At 41.9% G+C, this 24,911-nt stretch overlaps 1 protein-coding gene across 1 annotated transcript in view; it reads left to right on the top strand.

Annotated features, from left to right (window-relative positions):
- LOC141773283 (N-terminal EF-hand calcium-binding protein 1-like) overlaps positions 1-24,127 on the top strand; it is a 24,344-nt gene extending 217 nt beyond the window's left edge. The window contains exons 1-12 of the mRNA XM_074645170.1: positions 1-120; positions 4,360-4,384; positions 13,144-13,252; positions 15,806-15,831; positions 16,034-16,131; positions 19,587-19,845; positions 19,958-20,037; positions 22,272-22,325; positions 22,425-22,537; positions 22,658-22,735; positions 22,881-22,972; positions 24,072-24,127. The exon at positions 1-120 is cut by the window's left edge and continues 217 nt beyond it. Coding sequence (XP_074501271.1) covers positions 1-120; positions 4,360-4,384; positions 13,144-13,252; positions 15,806-15,831; positions 16,034-16,131; positions 19,587-19,845; positions 19,958-20,037; positions 22,272-22,325; positions 22,425-22,537; positions 22,658-22,735; positions 22,881-22,972; positions 24,072-24,100 — 1,083 coding nt within the window. The 3' untranslated portion in view covers positions 24,101-24,127. The remainder of the gene's footprint in view (positions 121-4,359; positions 4,385-13,143; positions 13,253-15,805; positions 15,832-16,033; positions 16,132-19,586; positions 19,846-19,957; positions 20,038-22,271; positions 22,326-22,424; positions 22,538-22,657; positions 22,736-22,880; positions 22,973-24,071) is intronic.
- The last annotated feature ends 784 nt before the right edge of the window (positions 24,128-24,911 follow it).

The following is a 24,911-nucleotide window of genomic DNA, read 5'->3' as shown; positions in this document are numbered from 1 at the left end:
TGTCTCCAGTCTGCAAAGCACGAACACTTGAGGAAACAGCAGGAGCAGCTTGGACACAACCAGAACCAGAACCAGAACCAGAACCAGAACCAGAACCAAGGCATCCCTCTGTTCCATGATGTAAGTACACTGTTTTTTTTTTTATATCTCATGTTTAATTGCTTTCTTTATAGCTTTTATCATCCCTCATTAAAACCAGTTTGGTTATTTTTATGCACGATTGTATCCACATAAAGGTGCATCATGAGAAATAATCCACCGACCTTCATTCTGCTCTTTATGAATGGTTTATTCTGAGCCTCCCCCATTCACATCCTGCTTGATGTGCAGCAGCAGCAGCAGCTCTATTATGTAACAAAGGTGAGTGCATGCCCATTAGTGCATGAATGACAACAGAGAGTCATCTGACATACACATTTTATCTGACCTGCAAAGCATTATAGTTGTTTTAATAAGGTTGTTTTACATATTTTATATGATAATGAGGCTCATGGCATTGGTTTTACCCAAGATGCATAGTGTGTAGGGCTGAAAAAAATATCTTAATGCAATTATTTTGAGTGATTTTGCATTTTTATCATTATTCTCATTGAAAAACATTAAAATGATTATGGTGTAATTTTTGCAGGGATCTGTACCAAGCAAAGATGTTTTCTTAAGTCGACAATATTTAATTTAAAATGGTATTTTGACACATATCTCACTGTGATTTTTAACAAATACTACAAAAGGCCATATTGCGATTTCGATAAAAAATGTATTTATTGTGCAGCCTTAATGGTGTCTGTATAAAATGGTATGAATCTTTAATGTGCAGCCTTTCCTTCACACAGCAAACAGAAACATAAAAATAGATTTTTTAATTATTTAATCGGAGGTATTGCTTGCACAGTTGACAGAGGAATTGGATTTACGTGCACAGAAATGTTCTCTAACTCTGGTTCTTCTTGCAGCAGATGATCCCTCCATATAAAAAAACACAGTATATATTTCCAAATCATTGCTTTATGTTTTGGAGCCTGGACACAAATACAAGACAGTGTTTTTAGCAGCATCATTTCCCAGCTGTCAGGAAGTCAGCTGGCTGTAAATGAAATTCTCCAGTTTCCTCGAGGCAGATTATTGGCCAGAGAGGGGGAACATTAGACTGCAGCGAGTACGCATTTTGGTTTAAATGCACTTAGCATCCGTTCTCGCTCCGGCCCAACCTTTCTTTCTTCTCTGAACCCATTATACGTAATACAGTGGGTGTTTATTCTTTAACAGCTGCAGAAATTAAAAGAGTGATTACTGGAAGGCTGAACTGAACTGTCATTGACCTGCACTGATTCTTTTCTCTTATATTCCTCAGTCTTCATAACAACTAAACACACATATCTGCTGTTTTTTTTAGAGAAAATTGAGCCTCATTGTGCTTTTACACAAACTCATTACAGCTCTCTTAGACTTGAGGAGGCTTTTTGTGTCCTTTATTTTGTCTCCGTCTCTCTTGTTTAGACAAGCTGAAGGACCCATTGTTTGATTTAACAGACTGTTCTAGTTTTATTGTGTTCAATAGGAGACGGATGGATATAAATCTCAACCGAGCAGCACCCCCCCTGTAGCTAATACTGCTTTTAGTAGATCTTCCATCGGCTCTGTGGGATGAGCTTCACCAACCTCCCACTTAACAGCACAAAGGAGGAATAAAGTCAATCTCCTCCTCAGGTTCCCTCAGAGCCGATGTTTATTGCTCTCAATTTGTTTCCCAGATTTTATGGAGCAGCTCCCCCCGGCGGCTGCCTCACTGAGGTGTCTTTTAGACAGGAATGCTTGCATCAGCACTTCTTCTCCGTTTTTTTAGCAGATGTGACAGTGATGGCGGCGCAGCCTCCAGGTCTCATCACCTGCATCCGAAAGTCATCACGACTGCTGCTCGTCAGTCCGGAGGTGTTAAAGGCACATATCAGTTGTTTTCCACGGTTTAGTGCATTCACTACCCTTTATACTTGAGATCACGACTTACAGTCGACATGAATAACAGCTGGAAAAGCTCTCCTGTAGCTGACTTCACATCGACAGAAACAGGAGAGGAGAGCAAAATAGTTTTTGGGCTTTTTTACAGAGCTCCAAAACTGACAGATTATCAGATGAATCAAAAATATAACCGACTACATCAATAGATAATAACTTAACATATTTATACTTAAACTAAAAGTAACATTGACTTATTTTGTCACGTCAGTCTTTAACCATGTGACTCTGTATCGTCAGTTCCGAGTCACATGACTCGCTAGTTACGAGTTGTTAGTATCGTTAGTATCGTCAACCCTGTGAGTCACATGAGTCGTTAGTGATGAATCATTAGAATTGTTAGTCCCATGAGTCACGTGAGTCGCAATTCACGAGTCGTTAGTATCGTTAATATTGTCAGTGCCGTGAGTCAGGTGAATCGCTAGTCACAAGTCGTTAGTATCATTAGTATTGTCATTTCCGTGAGTCACGTGAGTCGCTAGTCACGAGTCGTTAGTACCGTTAGTAAAGTCAGCCCTGTAAGTCACGTCAGTCATTGGTCACATGACTCGTTAGTATCGTCAGTCCCGTGTGTCACGTGAGTCTCTAGTCACGAGTTGTTAGTATCGTCAGTCCCGTGTGTCACGTGAGTCTCTAGTCACGAGTCGTTAGTATCGTCAGTCCCGTGTGTCACGTGAGTCTCTAATCACGAGTCGTTAGTATCGTCAGTCCCGTGTGTCACGTGAGTCTCTAGTCACGAGTCGTTAGTATCGTCAGTCCCGTGTGTCACGTGAGTCTCTAGTCACGAGTCGTTAGTATCGTCAGTCCTGTGTGTCACGTGAGTCTCTAGTCACGAGTCGTTAGTATCGTCAGTCCCGTGTGTCACGTGAGTCTCTAGTCACGAGTCGTTAGTATCGTCAGTCCTGTGTGTCACGTGAGTCTCTAGTCACGAGTCGTTAGTATCGTCAGTCCCGTGTGTCACGTGAGTCTCTAGTCACGAGTCGTTAGTATCGTCAGTCCCGTGTGTCACGTGAGTCTTTAGTATCGTCAGCCCTGTGAGTCACATGAGTTGTTAGTCATGTATCATTAGTATCGTTAGTCCCATGAGTCACGTGAATCGCTGGTCACGAGTCGTTAGTATTGTTAGTATCGTCAGTCCCGTGAGTCATGTCAGTCTTTAGTCACATGACTCGTTAGTATCATCAGCCCTGTGAGTCACGTGAGTCGCTAGTCACAAGTCATTGGTATCCTTAGTATCCGGAATCACGTGAGTCGCTAGTCAGTGAAGTTAACGTCAACCACGACTGTTTCCTAACCCTAACTAAGTGGTTGTGTTGCCTAAACCTAACTTCCTGTGAAAACAGAAGTTTATTTTGAAAGGATACTATGCATGTAACGAGCATATCTTGACACACCGTCCTTGGTCCGTCCAAAAGTAACGCAAGAGGGGTACCCCGTGCGTCGGTCTCCGATGCCGAGGGGCACTGACCAATTCAAAAATGGTCAGCAAACATGTTAAATGTACACACTGGTCTAGTCCTTTAAGTGCACTCTGAACTGGACCATAAAGGCCGAACGTTTTCCAGGTTCCTGAGATATGAAGTCTAATTCTGTACAGACGTTGAGTATCATTCTCTCTCTCGTATTGATCTCTTTGAGGATCGGTAGATGTGTCTTGAATGGAGGAGACGTTGTTAAAAAATGGGGCTGAGAGCAGAGCGTGTCCAGGCCTTCACGCTCTGATGTGCTCGAGAGGTGACAGCTGGGTGTGAGTGCACAGTTAATCAACCAGCAGTGGACTCTATTGGTCCACACCATAGACTGTAGATACGATCCACACAGGGTGATTGAGCAGAATAAAAAAAAACATTCTGAAATGAAAGAGGTGCCACTCTGATCTCACACTCCACCAACGGATCCCACCGCTCACAGGTTCGGTGTTACACAGAGACGAGGTTGAAGATATCAGTGATGATGTTATTACCGTGTTCACAGCATAAATCAATGAACACAGAGGACGGCTGACTTCCTGCTCGCAGGTTTTTGCACAAAACCAGGGAAACAGTTCTCGATGCCCGCAGAGGAAATAAAAACACGACATAAAAGCTATTATTCCTGAGCTCCTCACGGGTTTACATAAATGTCAGCGTTTTCATTTCCTGCCATGTCTCTTTTGTTATTGAAATGTGGAAATTGCAGCTCCTCTTAAATGTTCTCCTGTGCATAAAAAAAAGAGGATAAAAACAGTTCTTATACTGATGGATCGCTTCACTGTGCTGTTCTTCCTCGTAATTGCTCAAAACTTGACGTTGTCTTTTTGTAATATGTGCCAGTCACCAACAACATGATCTTCTCCTCTTATTGCAGATATTCCGCCGGGCAGACAAAAATGGTGAGTAAGCAATTAGATTATAATTAAAACTCAACTATACTGTACAGCTTTGATGGCTCCGTTCAGACTGTGTTGTCTCTGAGGAGATTCATCATGAGGTGGATCTTTCCACCTTTTTGAGTGAGTTTTACTGCCATCCTTGAGAGATCCGAGAAAGAGAGGAGATATAAATAACAGGTGCAGCTGCATCCTTTTGGTTTCGGGATGTGATGGGATGTGACAGGATGACCTCCTTCGATGCAGCCGCTCGCCATGCAGTGCTCATCTCAGCGTGATACGTCCTCAGTGAGACTGTAACATATGTAACCTGTAGTATTCCTGCTGTGTGGCCTCAGTGGAAAAATACATTTTTAACCCCTCACCAATTCACCCTATTCTTTTAGAGGGGTAAGATGATGTTCAGTTGGAGATAAATAGTCAACAGTAGATGTCCCATAGAAGTGGTTCACGTCATCTGAAAGCTGGGAGATTAATTTGAGATGCAGCTCAGCACTGTGTGTGTCAAGTTGTTCTAGTCTTTAATAAGAAATATAATAATAAAGGAATTAATCAATTAAGTGTTTAGAACATTATGATCGACGTATTTGATGCTCATCCCCATGCTCTACTATGTCTCATAAGTTGTTGCAGCAATTTTTGGATTCTGTGCTAAATTTGACAATTTTTTTACCACTTAAGAATTGATAGAAATGATCAATAATCCCTCCAAAATACCACATTAAGACACCAAGACCTTGAGGAACACCATAGAAAAAGCCATGCTGTGATTTGGGATCAAAAACTTTTGACATTTGGAGATTTCTGCAAGAATTGCATTTTTCGGGCGATTGGAATGGCGAGCACTTGTGTTGTGTAAACTGCTCAGAAACACCCTTATTGTCAATCTAGCTAGTAAAAGCCATCAATCCTCTGAATGCTCTAGGTCTCTAGTCTGATCCATCCATCCTCTGAATGCTCTAGGTCTCTAGTCTGATCCATCCATCCTCTGAATGCTCTAGGTCTCTAGTCTGATCCATCTATCCTCTGAATGCTCTAGGTCTCTAGTTTGATCCATCCATCCTCTGAATGCTCTAGGTCTCTAGTCTGATCCATCCATCCTCTGAATGCTCTAGGTCTCTAGTTTGATCCATCCATCCTCTGAATGCTCTAGGTCTCTAGTTTGATCCATCCATCCTCTGAATGCTCTAGGTCTCTAGTTTGATCCATCCATCCTCTGAATGCTCTAGGTCTCTAGTCTGATCCATCCATCCTCTGAATGCTCTAGGTCTCTAGTCTGATCCATCCATCCTCTGAATGCTCTAGGTCTCTAGTTTGATCCATCCATCCTCTGAATGCTCTAGGTCTCTAGTTTGATCCATCCATCCTCTGAATGCTCTAGGTCTCTAGTTTGTGGCTGTAAAGTTTCATGAGGCTGTGATTATCCTAGAGGTCACCACAGGTCATTTTATACAGTGAGGTCAAGTTTTAAAGAAAATGGTTTCACTAAAATGAAATGTCTCCTATGGGGACCAACATCATCACACATGAATACAGTTGGGCTCATTGGAGCCACAAGAGTCTCAACTTTACAGTGAGACACAATTCATGTAATTCAAAGACTGTTTAGGGACCCCAGCATGCAGAAATATTCAAATACAACATTTTAGAATAGGAGAAAATAACACATTTATACTGCATCCAGGAAAACTGCATGTGATTATCATAAAGTGGGCATGTCTGTAAAGGGGAGACTCGTGGGTACCCATAGAACCTATTTTCATTCACATATCTGGAGGTCAGAGGTCAAGAGACCCCTTTGAAAATGGCCATGACAGTTCTTCCTCGCCAAAAATTAGCGTATCTTCCCGACAAGCTATTATGACATGGTTTGTACCAAAAGATTCTTCAGGTTTTTCTAGTTTCACATGATAATAGTATCTTCACTAGCTTGGAAACTCAGCCCGCAACAACTACTGAAAGACAGAGTAGAGTTTTAAGGGGTTAACTCCAAAAGGCCACAAATTCACTGGAGACTTGCACCTAATGTGCTTTTAATATATTCTCTCTGCAACCGTGTCACTGTTACATTTGATTAATGTGTTTCAGTGTTACATTTAAATCAGCTCTTTGCTTCAAAGGAAGCCCTCCCCACCACCACCACCATCTCCGGGGAAAACACAGAACATTCAGCTCTGCATGAAAAAAAACAGCGCTGACAAACAGGAAAATGTTTCTGCTCTTAATTTTTTATTCATGCGCCGCAACTTCCGTTTAATGGAACGTAAAATGCAAAAAGGGGGGCAAGAGATTAATGCATGTAGAGTATTGATGAACACTGATCAGTTCCCCCCTCAGGAGGACGGTTAATGTGTTGCATAAGAGCAGGTGATGTAACGTGTACCGCCGGGGTCGTCCGGGGCGCCTCACAGCTCGCGTTGAGATATTCAGATGCAAAAAAAGATCAGTTTGTGAATTATGAAAGTCCCCTAAAAAGACGTCTTTTCTTTGTGGAGGTTGTGACGAAATAGAAGGAAAGGGTGGGTGGGTTTTTATTTCTTCAGGTTGTGTCTCGTCTTTGTGAAGAACACAGCGGCTGAAAACACATTTAAATAGAAATACATGTTAACTGCATTTCTAGTGAGTAAAGAATTCATATTATTTTTGTGAGTCTGCTCCTCGTGTTCTTTCTTTCTCTCTCTCTACCCGCCGCCCTCCAGCACTCACACAAAGCTTTTATATTTCTCCCTCTTTGTAGGAAGAAGGGAGATAAAGTGTACGTTTGTGGTAGCTATCTTCAACATAGCAGCCGACCTCCGTTTGGTTCTCCTCGTCTTCACGAACTCACCGAGTCGTGCACCACGGAGCAAAGTGCCTCCTACCAATCAGTGCTGAGTGGGCTGCCATGATACGCCTCGAGCACTGCAGATTCACCACGTAATGAGGGCTGGCTACCAACCAACTACACTCTTATTCCTCCACGCTATTGTAATGAGGAACTGCAAGAACATGAAGTAGATGCTGAGGGCTTTTACTCACCAGCGCTGTGCTGAGATTAGTTTATGCTGCAGCTCAGAGATGTGCACAGGGATTTTAAAGATGATATGACGCAACTCTGATTTGTCATCAGGAGAAAAAAAACAATGGCAGGCGTGAAAAACACTGATAAGTAAGCAATTAGATTTGCCCCTCAGGAGACTTTCATAACAAACAGACCAAAGTGTCATTATGTGGGCTGAAAATGAAATTTGTCAAAAGGCCATTGTTTTAACACGGACCAGTATTGTTTTACTTTATTTATTTTCATTATATTAAAAAACAGTTTCCATTAAAACTAAGGCTGATTAAAATACTTAATCAGGAACTTCATCACTCAGTGACAGACTTATGCGATTGTAGGGCTGGCCCTCTGTGGTCCAGCCAAAAAGGGCAAACATGCTGAGAGAGCTAACAGTTTTAAACATACTTGCCAACCTTGAGACCTCAAAAAAAAAAGGATTTAAAAACCAAAGCGAAAAATTTAGTTTCAGAGACTTTGTTTCCTGCATTCTGGTGACTTGCAGTCACGGTGCCTTGCAGTGCGGTGTCTGAAAATATCCAAATAATAAGTACACTGCAACAGCATTTTTATGGTAAATAGGCCTACTTTTAATTTTACTTTTAATTCTCAGGAAAGAAAACTGAATAATTCGCCCCTCTGACGTGAATCTCTGGTATAAACGAGGCTCATATTCATCAGTTTTTATTGATTGATTAATTTTTTGCCCCCGCTTCAGTATTTCTTTCTCTTAGTTCTCTCCATTTCTCACTCACTGAAGGTCCTTTCAGACACAAAGCAAAAACGCCACCTCTACGCTCCGAAACCCGTTAATTCCAACGGTTTGTTCCGCACCATGACGGCTTTTCGCTGCGTCCAGTGCCATTGAGTGCGTCCAGCAAAGCCCAACTTGGTGATGTGCGGCGAGCGCAGCTCAAACCGTGTTGTGTCGGTTGCGAGCGTATACATGTATATATCTATGGTCGTGAGCAGCTCTCTTCCTCCGGGAAACGACACTTGGTGTAGCTCAATTGCCGTCTGGTTGGAAACAATAGGGCTTATACACACTGTACAGCGCCAGAAATAGGTTGAGATAAGGAAAAAGAAAGAAAGTGTGAAAATCGTGAGTGGTCAATGAAAAACGGGAGTCTCCCGGGAAAATCGGGAGAGTTGGCAAGTATGGTTTTAACCTGGGGGTGAAGCGGAGGGCGGGCGCTACGCTTCTGCAACAACAGCGTCAGTTGGGACGGCGTTATCATCTGTAACCGCCAGTGGGGCATGCTCACATGCACTACAAGCACACGCAGCCGGCTGACTACGTCAACAAAGCACAGAGAAACTCAGATTATAACACACACAGAGGGAGAGAGACTTCATTCTCTGCTCAGGTAGACATTACTCATCTATGTCTTTACATAGACAGTAGTTGTTTCCTGCTATATTAATGTTCTGGATATCAAATTTTAGCACCTTTAATATACAGCACAATAATAAAAATAACTAAAAGTTTAAATTCTGAACTTCCCTGTAACGTCCGTCTCTGTCTAGTCTGCACTTATCTCTCATGTTCTCCTGGGCTTCATGAATTATTGGTGCTGCTTCCAGTTTCAGCACTTTTACCTTCAGGATTCCCTCAAGGAAAAATAATTCCTGGAGAGAGATACGAGCTTCAGCACAGGGAGAGATTCTCATTGAAGTCGAGCAGGTAGAGCTGCAGTTTTATTTAGTGTGAAATGAGATAATTAAAGCTGGACTGCTCCTCGTTTTCTGTCGTGAGTTACTGATTTACCATCCGTCTTAACAACACTTATCATTTCTTTGCAGAGTTGTCGTATTGGCAGTTGTTTAGTCACCAAGTCTGGCGATCAATCGCTGCAAAATCTGCATGTGCTTCAATAAAATCTGGCTGTCTTGGGAGCTGAATGTCGATGACAGTAACCAGCTCTTTATCTCACACACAACATCAATATATCACATGGTATCATTTAATTAAAAGACACCAAACCACTTCACAAAGTGGAAAACGTCTGCTCCAATGTATAATTAGTGCATGTAGAGTAAAATGTGTCTGCTCTAGAGCTGCAACGACAACTATTTTGATAAACAATTAATCGGTTTGAGTTATACGATTGTAATCGCCTTCTAAAAGGACCCCTATGACCATTTCATGGTCCGGTTATGGTTCAGGTTTAGGTAGTTAAAAGCTATAAGCATCACTCTCTACTTCAGGAGACAACAATTGTTATTGCATGGCCAGAAAACATTTAATGTTAAAGGTCCCATATTGTAAAAAGTGAGATTTTTTTCATGTCTTTTATATTATAAAGCAGGTTTAAGTGATATATATAAATACTGTGAAAGTATCAAAACAATCAATATACGAAGAAATACACACAGCCCGTATTCACAGCCTGTGCGTTTGAAACAAACCGTTAGGATCTCTGTCCATTTGTGATGTCACAAATCTACAATATTTAGACCATTTCAAAGTTTTAAACGTAAACATACTAAATGTGTCCCAGTTTATGTCCTGTTGCAGTGTTTGTTAATGACATCAGCTGACAGGAAGTAAACATGGATCCAAACTGTTGCCTAGCAACGCAATTCCGTTGCCATTCCGTTGAAATGTGCTAAAATGGAGCGTTTCAGACGGAGGGTAAATACAGGCATATTCAGACAGACCGTATGAGAAAAATCATGTTTTTGAACATTGAAGCGTGTAAACATGTTTTAGTAGAAACCCAAAATACAAGTATGAACCTGAAGATGAGCACGATATGGGACCTTTAAAGTGTTTGAAACAACCTACAGTACCATGCTGTGTGATTTTCAGTTGAGGAGAGTCTCACTGATGACATTTGGAAAGAAATCATTAATCTTCGGAGCACATGCTGCACAGATTACCGTCCTTTAGCTCGTGAGACAAACACTGTCTGTACAGTTAGAAGCTCAACCGATCCACCACGGCTGCTCCGCTCGCTGAGAAACAGCAAACACTTGCATAACGTGCCATCTGAGCCGCACTGTAACTTGTTTTTTGGGTGTCTAATTGGGTGTGAATCTACACTGAAACGGTTCTGATGGAGAAGGCTGGAGAGTGAGTCAGAGGTGCAACAGATTGTGTTTACTCCTACATCGTGTGGAGAGAAGATTTCTTCACAAGGAAGTTTAAAAAGGGAGCTAATAGCTTCATCTTCCATCTGAGGTTTAACATAGCCAGACCACAACAACATGTTCAGTAAACACACAGATCTCCATATTAAAGGGACAGTTCAGCTGTTTTGAAGTGGGGTTGTGTGAGTTTCATATCCATAATCAGTGTATTACCTTCAGTAGATGACGGTCGGCACACCCCCAGTTTGGAGAAACAGACAAGAGTTACCGCACAGGAGCACAGTGTAAAGCAAAGCAAAAAGTGAGGTGACTGTTATTTTTTTTGACACAAGGTAGCTCGTAATAAAGTTTAAGTTAAAGTGAACGCTACGACATAACTGCGAGCGTCAGTGCTTATGCTCAAAGTGGCAACAATCAAGTTCATATCCTCATCTACGACCCGGTTTTATCCCGCTGACGGCTCATTTTATCTAAACTAATCAGCCGTTCCTCGTCCATGTTGCGAAGCTCTCAACGCAAGCGACAGAAAGAATAGGAGCAGGGCGTCCGACAGAAGTTCTGCGTTGCGCTGCGCTTCGTCGCGTCACGTCGCGTCACATTGAAAGCCTAAATACAGTACATGTCGTAGTTGTTTCCTAATGTAAAACTATCACTGTTTTGTGCTTTATTTTGTATTGCAGTTTTAAGTCCTTCCATTAATTATTTATTAACTGTTAACTGACAAGATGTGTGCCTCGCATGCAGCGGTGTACCAGCTGCAGGAGCACAACAGATATTCATTGACGGGAGTCCCCAGTTCAGCGTCCGGGAGCGTTAACTTGGCAGCTACGATGCTGCGTGTAGAGTCGCGGACATGCAGCCTTTTTCCCAGTAAAAGTCTCCAACAAACAGTGTGTGTATTTGTGCTACGTTAGCAGCTCTAGCATTACCGGAAGCTTCATGCTCGCCGCCGCACACGTAGTCTGCGTAACTTTAGCGAGTTTCCAGCAGACCGCGTGTGTGTGTGGCGGCGGTGAGTGTGAGGTTGTTGGTGGCGTTCTAGATGTGAATGTAGGTGTAGCAGTGTGTGTACAGTTTATTTGTCGGTGAATAAATGCTACGAAACTACAACTCCTCCGCTCCGCTCAAGCGAGCCGGAGACCGGAGCCAACTTCCTGTGTCCTGCAACTCCGGCTCCGCCTCTTAAGGTGGGCTGTTAAGGTGGACCAGCTTTTCTCCTTAAAGAGACGAGCCGCTCCTCTGAGCCGCTCAGCTTTTTAATTAAATTATTAATATTTCTTTAAACCGTTTTATCCGATAGCGTTAATCGGTTAAATTGCTTAATGTCGGTTAATGGTTAAATGGTTAATTATTAACATCCCTAATAGCTGTAAAAGTATTTCAGTTTATTTTTTTTTGCCAGGAGAGAATTCAGCCGAGGGGGCACACTGACCTTTTTGGACGGGCCCGCCCCCTAACGCCGCAGTACATTGCTTTCCTTCTGTGTCGGTACTCCTGTCTGTTTCTCCAAACTGGGGGGCGTGCCGACCGTCATCTACTGTAGGTAATACACCGACTATGGATAAGTGCCTCATACAACCCCACTTCAAAACACCCAAACTATCCCTTTAAGGGTGTGATCAGTATGTAAGGATTAACAACAAAACAATGTAAAACACTTTCCACATTGATGCAACTTTATAAACACTGAACACAACTTGCTGAAATCAGAAGCCAAATCTCTTCTGGAAATTTGTCATTTTTTTTGCTAACCAGCCTTTTGCTGCACCGCGTCCAGATCCATCCACTATGTGAGCTGGCAACAAGTCAAAACAGTTCTCGCAAACATAACAGATGATGTGATTTACTGTTGGCTCAGGCCTATCAGTCTGAGCTCCGTTGCCTGGCGGGGATCTGAGAGCCGGGCCTCAAAAGGTTTGGTTGCTTACAGAGCGAAGCTGTGCGAGATGGAGGCGAGATCTCATCACCATCTGAAATTATTCCGCTAAGTAAGCTCTGCTCTGACTACTCAAACTAGCCCTCAATCCTTTCCTCACAGTTTCCTCAGGAACCCTACAGCGACACACGCTGCTAATGAGGGGCGGACTGTGCTTACCTTCAGCCCACGCTTGTCTTTGTGTTAACACACTCTGGTATAAGATGTGCAAACCGGATGTGAATGTTGCAAAATTATTAAATGAGAATTGTTGCAGAAATCGAATGGGTGGCTAAATTATTCATCAGGTTTCAGCAGCGAGGTGTGGTGTCGTTAAAAAAAGAAAATGCGGTGCTCAATTAGGTCATTATTACTCCTAAGAGCAGAAATTGGATTTCCAGCTGTATCACATCACTAGCAAATAATCAGAAGCTGCAGTAATGGAGGAAATTACTGCCAATTTAGTTTTATGGGAAAGACCTCTAAGTGTGGTTTTGTCCTTGACGGAGGTTTTTAAAGCTAAATAAAGACAGATTTTTGGGACTACTGATGTGAAATATTTTCATTCGCAGCAGCACCTCTGAGGTTATCACTGGAATTAATTTGTACAAGCATCCTTGTAACATTATGTTGAATAATGGAGAAACTCTTCATTAAGCTGATAAAAACCTTTCAGGCGTCCGCGAGGTGTAATTTTCACGGTTTGTCTCCTTTCAGACGACGGGAAGCTGTCCTTGGAGGAGTTCCAGTCGTACTTCACCGACGGCATCCTCACTGACGACCAGATGCAGGAGCTGTACGGCTCCATCGACAGGCAGCAGACAGAGTAAGCTCACATCTTCTCTTTTGGACGTCCTCCAACACCGCTGCCATCTGTAGCCGCATCCTGCTCTCCGGCTGCCTGGCAGCGAGATGTCAACACCTCACTTCACTGAAGATTATGTCAATATTCCTCAGAGGGCCTTAATTCTGGAGTCTGCAGCACTCTGTTTGCACACTGATGAGCACAAATAAGATTATTAAAGATGCAAAACAACAACAATTTGTGCCACCGGCTCACATTAAAGGAACAGTGTATAACATTTCGGGGGATCTATTAGCAGAAATGGAATATAATATTCATAACGTTGTTTTCATTAGAGTGTAATCACCTGAAACTAATAATCGTTGTGTTTTTGTTAGCTTAGAATGAGCCCTTCATATCTCCATGGTGCGCCGCCATGTTTCTACAGGAGCCCAGAACAGACAAACCAAACACTGATCGCGTTTTTAATTACCTGAAGACCGCCGTAGTTCTCCGACGCGCTTGTTAAACTGCGGTAACGTGAGCCGCAGAGTGCAAAACCGCGGTACCGCCGGCCGCCGTCTGACTTTCGTTGCTACTAAAGTAGTGTTATTACGGTAGGGATGACCTCTGAGCGAGATGAACAACGCACTCAGTTGGTTGCAATCTGCAACCGCACCACACATATGTCGCCAAATCCTACACACTGTCCCTTTAAACTTGAAAAACGTTTATTAGAATAAAAAACATCTGGTATTATAGCAAAAAAAAAAAACCCAAGGAGGAAGCTCTTTGCTGTGTCTGTGGGCACAACATTGATGAAATGGAAATGAGAAATCAGTCCTTTGCTGTTGGCATCACTGAAGTACCAACCAATTACAGTGAAGAATGACCTCTCGTGTTAGCTACACCCTTTTTTGTGTACTGTCAACATTCATATACTATATACTATATATTAATTATGATCTCCAAGACATCTTGCCTTACTATGCCAATGTCTAGTCCAGGAGTCAGCAACCTTTACTATCAAAAGAGCCATTTAAGGCGAAACAACAAAAAAAAATCTGTCTGGAGCCGCAAAACATGTGATCATTGTGATGAAGGTAACACAGTTTATAGTCTAAGTATATAGTAAATAAGTCTAATACAGTGAGGGCCAAAGTGCCAATATACTACGGAGTATTAGGGCCACATTGAGGGAAAAAAAATTCCAGAATGAAGTCATAATATTACGAGAAAAAAGTTTTAATATTACGAGAATAAAGTCATAACTTTACGAGAAAAAAGTCGTAACATTACGAGAATAAAGTCAGAACTTTACGAGAAAAAAGTCGTAACATTACGAGAATAAAGTCAAAACTTTACGAGAAAAAAGTCGTAACATTACGAGAATAAAAGAAAATAACACGTAAAATTAATACTTTATAATATTATGACTTTATTCTCTTAAACCTGTGAATTTATCACATTAATCTCGGATTTATTTTTTTCCTCAATGTGGCCCTAATACTCGATCATACCGTCGTACATTAGACCTACAACAATGATGAATAAAAATGTAAACAAAAAACAGTTATTCATTTCCATTTTTATAAATCCACAGGGAGCCACTGGAGAGGAGCTGAAGAGCTGCATGTGGCTCCGGAGCCGCAGGTTGCTGACCCCTGTTCTACTCAAATCAAGTCATTACTATAAACCGTTTCAGCGCTACAGGAATGAGTCATAACACCCAGAAACGAGTTAGCATGTTAGCACTTCCAGTTCCCTCGTCTGGAAGTCAATGAGTCATCCCTGTAGCACTCTATTGCGTTGCTAGGCAACAGCTTGTGTCCATGTTTACTTCCTGTCAGCTTATGTCATAATTGCAACAGGATATAAACTGGGACACATTTGAAATGTTAATGTAAATACATTAGTACATTATACTGTACTTTATGTGCAGTAAAAGTCCTTTATAGGTTTAGTTGCAAGTCAGTTGTGCTCTTGTGTTTAGTGCCTCGTCTAAACGCCCCTCAGAGATCAGCAGTTTAAATCAATGCCTCCTTGTTTCACATGGAAAGCTACAACAAGAAGCAGCCATGCTACAGTAGTGGATGAGGTTAAGCAGGCATAATGATAACAGGTGTAATGTTCACCATCTCAGTTTATCATGATATATGCATGATGGGAATGTCAGTAGTATTGCAAAGTATTGGAAACATTTTGACCTGATGATGGCGCGAGATAAAGAGTCAGAGGACGAGTAGAAACACCACGCACGCCACTTGCTTCGTCTCCTTCGTGGTGCAGTGTTTCAAAAGCCAATTCCTGCACATACTTATCACGTCTACTATGTTCACACAAACAAAAGAGCCAACCCGTTAGCTCTTCTGCGTGTGTTCATGGACGCCTCCAACACAAGCTGTGGACTATCATGTAACTATGAGCTATATTTACGCACTGTGTCTCTTTACGATTGTTGATATATCTGGAGAAAAGTCCCTGTGACCGAAACGTCGACTTTTTTTTGATAAATCAATTGAAGAAAGACCAAAATATTTCAGGCTTCTCAATGACACCTCTTTCTCTTTTTGTCTTCTTCCCATTGCCTCACAGCAACCTGGACATAGACAAACTCTCAGGTAATTATGTGTTATTCTCGCTTTATTATACTTACTTTGCTCATAAAATCCATCTCAAAACTGTAAACATACAGTAGTACATAAGATCACATTTATGTATCACAAAAGGCCAAGGCTTCATTGTTTTAGCTGTCTGATGATGACCATAACGTTTGTGCTGATCACACACAAAGTACGCTCAACCGATCTTCCTCTCCTCCAGAGTACTTCACTCCACATCTGGGGGAATATGTCAACGTCCTGTCTGCTCTGGAAAAGCTGAACGTGGCCATTTTGAAGGCCATGGATAAAACTAAAGAGGTGGGTGATGATGGCTTTCACCTCTCCACGTCTCTCTCCTCTGTGTTGACATTTGCACAAAGAGACGTAATTTAAATGTAGCCCGACATCAGCAGGACTATTATCCATTCCAACAGCTCTCAGAACATTTCTAATCCGTCGTGCATTCAGACTTTTTCGGGCTGTGTTTTTTTTTTTTGTTCTTGCCTCCTCGGCTGTCAGTGTGAAACGCTCTCAGAGGTCTTTGAGATCACTTTCTTGCAGCGGCGATACAGAAGAAAAGAAAACTGCCCAGCGTGACTGCCTCTGCTTCTCCTCACTAAACAATACATCTTCAAACATGAGCTCACTGAACCTTACCACACAAAAATGGCCTTGTTAGTGTGAGAAACATCGGCAGCATTCTGTCTTTGTAAGAGGAAGTAACGCGGTTTATGTTTAACATCCTATTGGGCTCTTTTGGAAAACAGCTGAACAACAATATATTTAGTCCTATTTCACAAGATGGTGCAGGTATTGTAGATTTATTGATTGCTATGGTGATCATAGAGCTGCACCATTCATTATTGGACAATATTTTCCTTCGTTAAAGGGACTGTTTGTAACTTCTTACACGTATAAATCAATCCGGGTCGGTGTCCCATGCGCGCTCGAAAGAGGCTACGCTGTTCAGACTCAGACTCCAACACAAACTACACGGAAGCACCAGAACCGCAAAGTTTTATCTAGTGAAGCGCGTCTGTTAAACAGTGTTGGTCACGGTCGGAGGACGTGGGGGAGACCGTAGCTTTGGTCTCCAGGGCCGGAGTCTCTGCTCCTCTGCCTGCCTGCCTTCACTCACAGTTCGCTCCACCTCTAGACGTGAACGCACGCACACTCCACACTGCAGAAGAGTTAGTAGCTCTGAGAATATCTAGTGAATGTTCAGTGGACGTTTGTGCAGAAATAACTGCTGCAGCTCCTCCAGACCAACAGAGGTTTCCCGTGTCTTGTGAAGTGACGGGGCTCCGCAGCGAGAAACGTTATCGTCTCCGACCAAAACTCCGGTGTCTCCCATGTTCCCTCCGGCCGCGGTCGGGAGGCTGAAGCAGGAAAAGCCAACACTAGGATCAGCATTGATTCATGGAGAGACCTCCGTCTGGTCAGCTAACATTACTGCCAAGCAGCTGACATATTCTCGTTCATGTCTATTTAGAGCGAGCAAGCGCGAGCCTGACGCTGACTTTCGTTGACTTAACGGCCACAGGTGTTGCTGTTAACAAGCATTTCTGAAAGTTACAAATAGTCCCTTTAACCGTTTTAACCGATAGCGTTAATCGGTTAAAATGCTTAATGTCGGTTAACGGTTAAACGGTTAATTATTAACAGCACTAGCTGTGGTCCTCTCTGGTCGCACTTTGCCGCTAAATGTTATTTGACGACAACCGTCTCGTGAGAATTTTGAGAAATGGATGGTTACCAGCTAGACACACGACCCTGAGAGGCGGTAGTTAAATGCTAACGGCAGCATGCTGACTGCTCGAGGAAAAGGTCAGGGGATCACAGACGTCATGTTTCATTGCTGTCCCTCTAATAGTTGTTGAGATATGATATAGGAGTGGTGGACAGACTGGCCGACATGTGGCTTGCTTTTTATTTCAAACTAGTAACCAGAATCACAACATGTTTTCATACCTGCGGTGTCGTTACTCGTATGTGCCGTCCTAATTGTAGATTCGTGGCTTTGAAGCTGAAATGATCAATGCTTTTTCATTTCAAAAGAGACAACTCCCCTCATGTGTATTTCCAGATGATAACGAGACACAGAAATCAGCAGCTTCGAAATGGTGAAACATGCTAATTAGAGCGTTATGAAATCCCATCATTGAAGCCTGGTGGAGCAGAACGGTGTATTCCAGGAGATGTAGAGGGGGGATTAAATTGTCTACCCCCCGACATGCAGGGCTGTAATCATGTTGTTTTAGGTCACACACAGTCCAGATCAACATCAGAGAACATCCACTAAGACATAAATCAATAGCTCAGCTCTTATCGATCCCAGCTAACCCTCCACGTTAAGACAGCTGGTGAATATTTATTTCTATTTGGCGAAGGGGGAGAGGATCCGGTGCAGATTATGAATAGATAGATGTGGATGCAGGTTGTTTTCTGTGATGTGCAGCAACTGCAGTGCAGGAAGTGGGTGTTTCTGATGGCGAGAGGGAACATAGGGTGATAGTAGAGCGTAGATGACAGTAACTGAAGCTGACAAACCCCCCCAGCCGTCCAACTGATCTGACGTCAGATGTCCTCCACAGAACTGCACCACAAACACAGACTTTTTTTTTCAGATTCTCTTATCTCCTCTTTCAGTTTCTTCTTTATTCAGTCTATTATTCACTCAAACTGATTTATCTCCTCTCTCTGTACATCCATCCTCTCCGACATTGTCTTTTTCTCTACATCACTCGTGCCTTCCTTCCTACACAGCTCATGCATTGTTCATTTCCAAAACAGCTTTTACCGGCTGTCAAGTGTGTAGAACCCCCCCCCAAAGGCTGAGGACACTAGCTGCTGAACCATAATCATGGCACCTGCACTTTATGATGATCCACTTATTTATTTGTTTTTATGGTTGCTTTTAATGTTTGTTTTTACTGCAAAGAGTTGCTAAACTGCTTTTCGTTGTTTTCAATGACAATAAAGTCTCTATTCTATTCTATTCTATTCTTTGCCCCGAAGAGCAGCTGCCTCTTTTAGCCACCCTGAGATCAGCCTTATTATGTTGTTACTGCTTAAACCAAAGATAAAAAACTGATCCAATAGCGGTGCTCACATGATGTAGCTTTAGGCAGAAATATGGGTAAGACTTTTAACTCCAGTTTGTAACGCTTTCATAATGCCTGAGAGTGAAATGATGAAGTCAACAGACTAAAATGTGTCCTCTGTGTTGTTGTGATAACAAGCAAACACCCGCTGTGATGTCGCAGCTCTTCTGTCTGGAAAAAGAAAGAAAAGGGAGGATGAATTGAGTAAAAGGACCGAGGTTCATAACCCGTGTAGTGCAGCGTGTCAAACGGAGCACGTAGGATTACAACGAGCTCTCTGGTCATTTTTCAAACGTCTCCTTGTAATTCTTTTTCCTGAACTCCGCAGGACGCTGGTGATGGTGACGGGTTCATTATTCACTAAATCTGGGCGATAAAACAGCACTGAAACGTTTAGTTCTCAGAAAGTCGTCTGCAAACTGGCACAAGACATCCATATATTATCATAATATCACTTTACAGTTAATGGAATAGGCCATTATCACCTGGTGGGATTTCCAATCATTAAAGCTTCAGTAGGCAGTGTATTTTTTACCTAGTAGAAACCCAAAATACAAGTATGCACCTGAAAATAAGTAGTTCAATAATAGGTCCTCTTTAATTTCTTTCCTCCACATCCTGGCTGATTCTTGTCCTTCATGTTTTTTACCTTTCCACACATCCATTCAGGAGTACCAGGGTTCATCAGTGCTGGGTCAGTTTGTGACACGCTTCCTGCTGAGGGAGACCTCCACCCAGCTGCAGTCCCTCCAGTCGTCTCTGGACTGCGCCATGGAGGCGGTTCACGACCAGGGCTGCACCGGGAGGAGGATACTGAAGAAGCCCGAGGACCTGCCGATCCAGAGGGCGGCCAAACGCCCCGGCAGACGCATCCAGAAGAACATGTGTCTCTCCCCTACTGACCCGTACTCTGGCATGCTCACCACAGGTACGTTTATTAAGATACTGGAGGTAAATCTGATACAGGAAATAAAAAAAGCATGACGTTGATATACTGTCATGGTTGAGACTTCCTGCTGATGTTGTGTTTCTGGGGTCAGGGGTCAGCGTGGAGCCGGACAACCACTGGGGCTCCCAGATCAACCAACTGGAGCAGCTCATGGACAAACTGGAGTGTGAGGTTCGTATAAAATGTGCTTCCAGTCTTCATGCTAAGCTAAGCTAACTGTCTGCTGGCTCCAGCTTCATATTCAGACAAACATGAGAGCCGTGTTGATCTTTTCATCTAGAAACCGAATGAGTGTATTTCCCAAAATGTTGATCTATTCCTTTAAACTTTTTAAGCGTATTAATGTACCGGGTCGGGATCCCATGCGTGCTCGCGTGTGGCCGGAGTCACTGCTCCTCTGCCTGCCTGCCTTCACTCACACAGCGTGCGTTCTCGCTGTCTCGCTCCACCTCTAGACGTGAACGCGCGCTCACTCCACACTGCAGAAGAGTTAGTTTAGCTCTGAGAATATCTAGTCAGTGGACGTTTGTGGACGTTTGTGCAGAAATAAATGCTGCAGCTCCTCCAGACCAACAGAGGTTTCCCGTGTCTTGTGAAGTAACGGGGCTCCGCAGCGAGAAACGTTATCATCTCCGACCTAAACTCTGGTGTCTTCCTGCGGGCGCAGTCGGGAGGCGATAACATTTCTCTTCCTGCTTCAGCCCCGGCACCGACCCGCTTTTGCTGAAGCAGGAAAAGCCAACACTAGGATCAGCAGTGATTCATGGAGAGACCTTCGTCTGGTCAGCTAACATTACTGCCAAGTAGCTGAAATATGGAGTGATATTGTGCTGACGTGTGTCGCCTCACTGTTTTGAGAGATGCTCGTTCATGTCTATTTAGAGCGAGCACAAGCGCGAGCCCGACGCTGACTTTCGTTGACTTAACGGCCACATGTGTCGCTGTTAACAAGCAATTCTGAAAGTTACAAATGATCCCTTTAAGAGATAGTCTGAAAGTAGGAATTTCAGCTCTGAATTTTGAAGAGAAGCCTTGTTTTGAAATGTCTTTTTAATAAGGAGCCACAGGGTCACATCAGCCTGATCCTGATGCAGACATGTTTTAGTTCCAGTTTTAAGTCAAATTTGCAGCCTGAGGGTTTGTCTCATGAGGGAGGCTTGCTCTTTGTGAGGATCAGGTTTTTCTACAGAGGCTCAGCTGTTACAGACAGAAGCAGACCATATGAGCCCTACTGTGTGTTTGCAGACACACAGCGTTTATTCTGCATGTATTTATTCATCTTTTAGGGTGAAAATCACTCAGGTGAATAGGGTAAAATATTTAACTAATAGATATCGTCATGAAACTTCCCCAGTTGATTACTCACATCAGGACAATTATTTCTTGTATTACAAGTTTTCTGAATATGTATGTTTAGATATGCAAATGAGGCATTATCTTAATAAATATTAACTAATTTGCATAATTTTTCAGAACAGAAATGTGAACATTGGATAAAGTCAGGTTCATAATTCTTGTTTCATTGTGTTTACATATTAGAGTCAAAGGTTTTTACAGAAGGAATATCTCTTTGTATCACTCCATAAACAGCCATAAAAATAAAAATCAATTTTTGCAATGTTTTTTTTAAATAAAATGTGATATAAATCAGGCTTTGAATGCTATATGAACAAACCCCTGTGTAGAAACCTTCAGAATATAGATAAGAATATAACTGGGAAGTTTGGTGCTACTGAAGTGGAGATTTCTGACTCAGTCTGAGAAAAAACGACCTTTAAAGAAATGTTTTATATAATTTCATACATTTAAAGACACTACAGGTGAATAGGGTAAAAAAAAACATCTAATAGATATCACCATGAAACTTCCCCAGTTGATTACTCACATTAAAACAATTATTTTTTCTATTACAAGTGGTCTAAAATGTTATGTTTTGATATGCAAATGAGGCATTATTGGTGAATTTAGGAGAAATCTTTAGACGTAAATTGACAAAGTAGTAAAATAAACAGCTGAATATGAATGTTATAGAAGCAAAATAGCCCAAAATCTCAAAGTTGACCAGTGCATGAAGAACTATGTTTTTGCCTCGGGTGTCTCCTCTTAGTTTTGCATATTCATCTGAAATTATAAACGAGGCGTTTTCCAAGGTTAGATATCAGCGCTGTGAGGATAATGAGCTCGCCTGCTAACACGTTAATAATTATTTTTTCTTATCTTGGCCATGCAGACAAGAATAAAGCGTAACCACCACAGTTTTTTGGGGTCTGTTGGAGCGTTAATAGGAATAATGTGAAAGCCAATGCTTTGTGACAGACTGTAACTAGAGGAGGTTCTTTTAAGCTGAATTCAATTGAGCCGGTTCTGCTGCTGATTCTGAAATATATTTATGCCCCCATTTACAGAGTCCACATCTTGAACCGCTCAAAGAGGACTCACTGGCAGGGACGTATAATTCGGTGAGTCTAACGTGTGCTGAATAGGTACACTAGTATGTATGCACCAAAACTCAAAAATGAGGCTAATCTCTTGACGTTATTTGTTTTCTCTCTCTCCAGAACATACTTCTGGTCCAAAGACAAATGTCTGTGAAGGAGAAGGATGTGGAGCAGTTTCAACAAGCTCTTAAAATCTACACAGACACCACCAGCAGCCAGCTAAACAACCTGCAGTACGTCTCTTCTTTGTCTGCCTCGGGGGGGCGATTGGATTCAGCCACTTCAATTCAAACATATAACAGATAACCTCCGCTGCCCTCATTTTCTCTCTCTCCGTCTCTTTTTATTTTTAGCGTTTCAGTCCAGAACCTGCCAGACAGATCATGCTTCATCATGTACGAATTTTGGCAGGACCGTCTCTCCTGGATGAGGTAGGATCAGAGGAGCTTCACGGCATATTAAACGGGGAAAAAGATGTTACATCAAGCTGTTCACAGGCTCTCTGTGAAGCGTTACTGCTTCGCTGAGAGGCAAACGGCAGTCTCATCCTTCTCATCCCTCTCTCTCCTCTCTCAGCTACCTGCAGTCGTCCATCAGTAAGACCTTCCAGCGCTGCGTTATCGACTCACTGGAAGAGCCGGAGATGGTCTCCACCATGCTCCTCCCAGGTAGAAACTATAATCTCTCTCTTATTGAAGCTATGTCCTGCACTAAATCTCACACAAATCCAGTTGATAGTTTTATGAATTAATGATTTCTATTCTCAATAAAACCGTGAGAACAGAAGTAAAAATAGCATGGCCTCGTGGAATAATATTAATGCGTATGTCTCACACAATAAACAGGAGTCTTTCTGGGGGAATCATTTGTGGGAAACAATAAACTTTAGGTGCTTAACAGGTAAAGAATCCTGAAACACGACTATGAATGAATGCTAATGGTGCTCTCTATCTGCTGGAGGTGTAAATAGGCAACTTAACAGGTACAGCTCTTTTCCACTGCCCCCAGGAGGCCAAAAATAACAGTTAATGCAGGTTTAATGTGTGAGAAATACTGTATTAGATAATGAATTGTAATCTTCAGGAGGCCATTGCTTTCTTAAGGAAAACTAAAAATAAGATAAGATAAGATATACTTTTATTGTTCCCCTGGTCTCCGTCCAACTGCAGTTACAAACACTAAATTAAAACAGCATCAACAACAATAATAAACGATTCCACACAAGACAGGGAAACAGTTCCACAGAAATAGATGTTTCAACACATTAACAGTCCACATACATAATGGCACAAACTATCACACACACCATGGCAGATATTGCACCCAGGTAGTGCACAGCACCGTCTACCGTCTGTCCATATTGCACAGACAATAGCCCAATATTACACAGATGCAACATATTGCACTGTCCCTATTTAACATATTGCACTGTCCATATTTAACATATTGCACCGTCTATATTTAACATATTGCACTGTCCCTATTTAACATATTGCACTGTCCCTATTTAACATATTGCACTGTCCCTATTTAACATATTGCACTGTCCCTATTTAACATATTGCACTATCCCTATTTAACATATTGTACTGTGTAACCATAATGCACTGTCATTATGATAGCTTTATGTTACGAGTTGTTGAGGAGTTTAATAGACATCGGCAAGAATGAATGTTTGTACAAATACATTATGATATTTAGTCTTGTTGTTGTTGCTCATTAGAGCGTTAAACATTGACGCTTCATTATTATTGTTTCATTTAACAGCCTCTTGGTGGATTATGAACAACAACTGACAGGGCAAAGCTGCTGCTGCTATTCAACACATTAAAAGCAGGAGGAAGAGCTGATTGTGTAATCGTTTTTATCTTTTCTTTTGTTCTTTGATATCCACTTTTTTCTTCACGGCATGACCAGGATTGTTTTTTGCAAAGCTACGCTCCGAGGTTATAAAAAAAGAATATATGATATGACAGAATATCAGGGCCACATTGAGGGGAAAAAACCCTGAGATTTCGAGAATAAAGTCATAATATTAAGGCAAAAAAGTCGTAATATTACGAGAATAAAATAATAACTTTACGAGAAAAAAGTCGTAATTTAATGAGAATAAAGTCATACTATTTCAAGAAAAAAAACTTCCGACTTTATTCTCATAATACTTCGACTTTATTTTTTGTAAACTTCTGACTTTATTCTCATAAAATTATGACTTTTTTCTGGTAAACTTCTGAATTTATTCTCATAATATTCTGACCTTTTTTCTCGTTTTATTATGACTTTATTCTCAAAATCTCAGATTTATTATTTTTATTCCTCAATGTGGCCGTATGTAATACTCCGTCGTAAAAAATCAAGAGTGAAACAAATTAAAACCTCGGAGAGAAAGAATTAAGCCAATTCAATATTTTATTGTGTGATCAGGATTTGTGCCAATAAAACACTTCTTGCTTCTGATTTAATAGAAACATAAGAAATGGAAAAAAAAAAGAAAAAGATTTGCATGATTTCTTATTTCTCAGTGCTAGTTTATTTCAATCAAAAGTACATCTTAGAATAGATATAACGTCACTGATGCAACACAAATAGAATGATCCGTCCATCCGT

Source organism: Sebastes fasciatus, chromosome 8 (genome assembly GCF_043250625.1).
Source record: "Sebastes fasciatus isolate fSebFas1 chromosome 8, fSebFas1.pri, whole genome shotgun sequence".
In the NCBI taxonomy this organism is placed as follows: Eukaryota; Metazoa; Chordata; class Actinopteri; order Perciformes; family Sebastidae; genus Sebastes; species Sebastes fasciatus.
The sequence above is the reverse complement of the archived record's forward strand: the minus strand, read 5'-3'. Positions and strand labels throughout refer to the sequence as shown.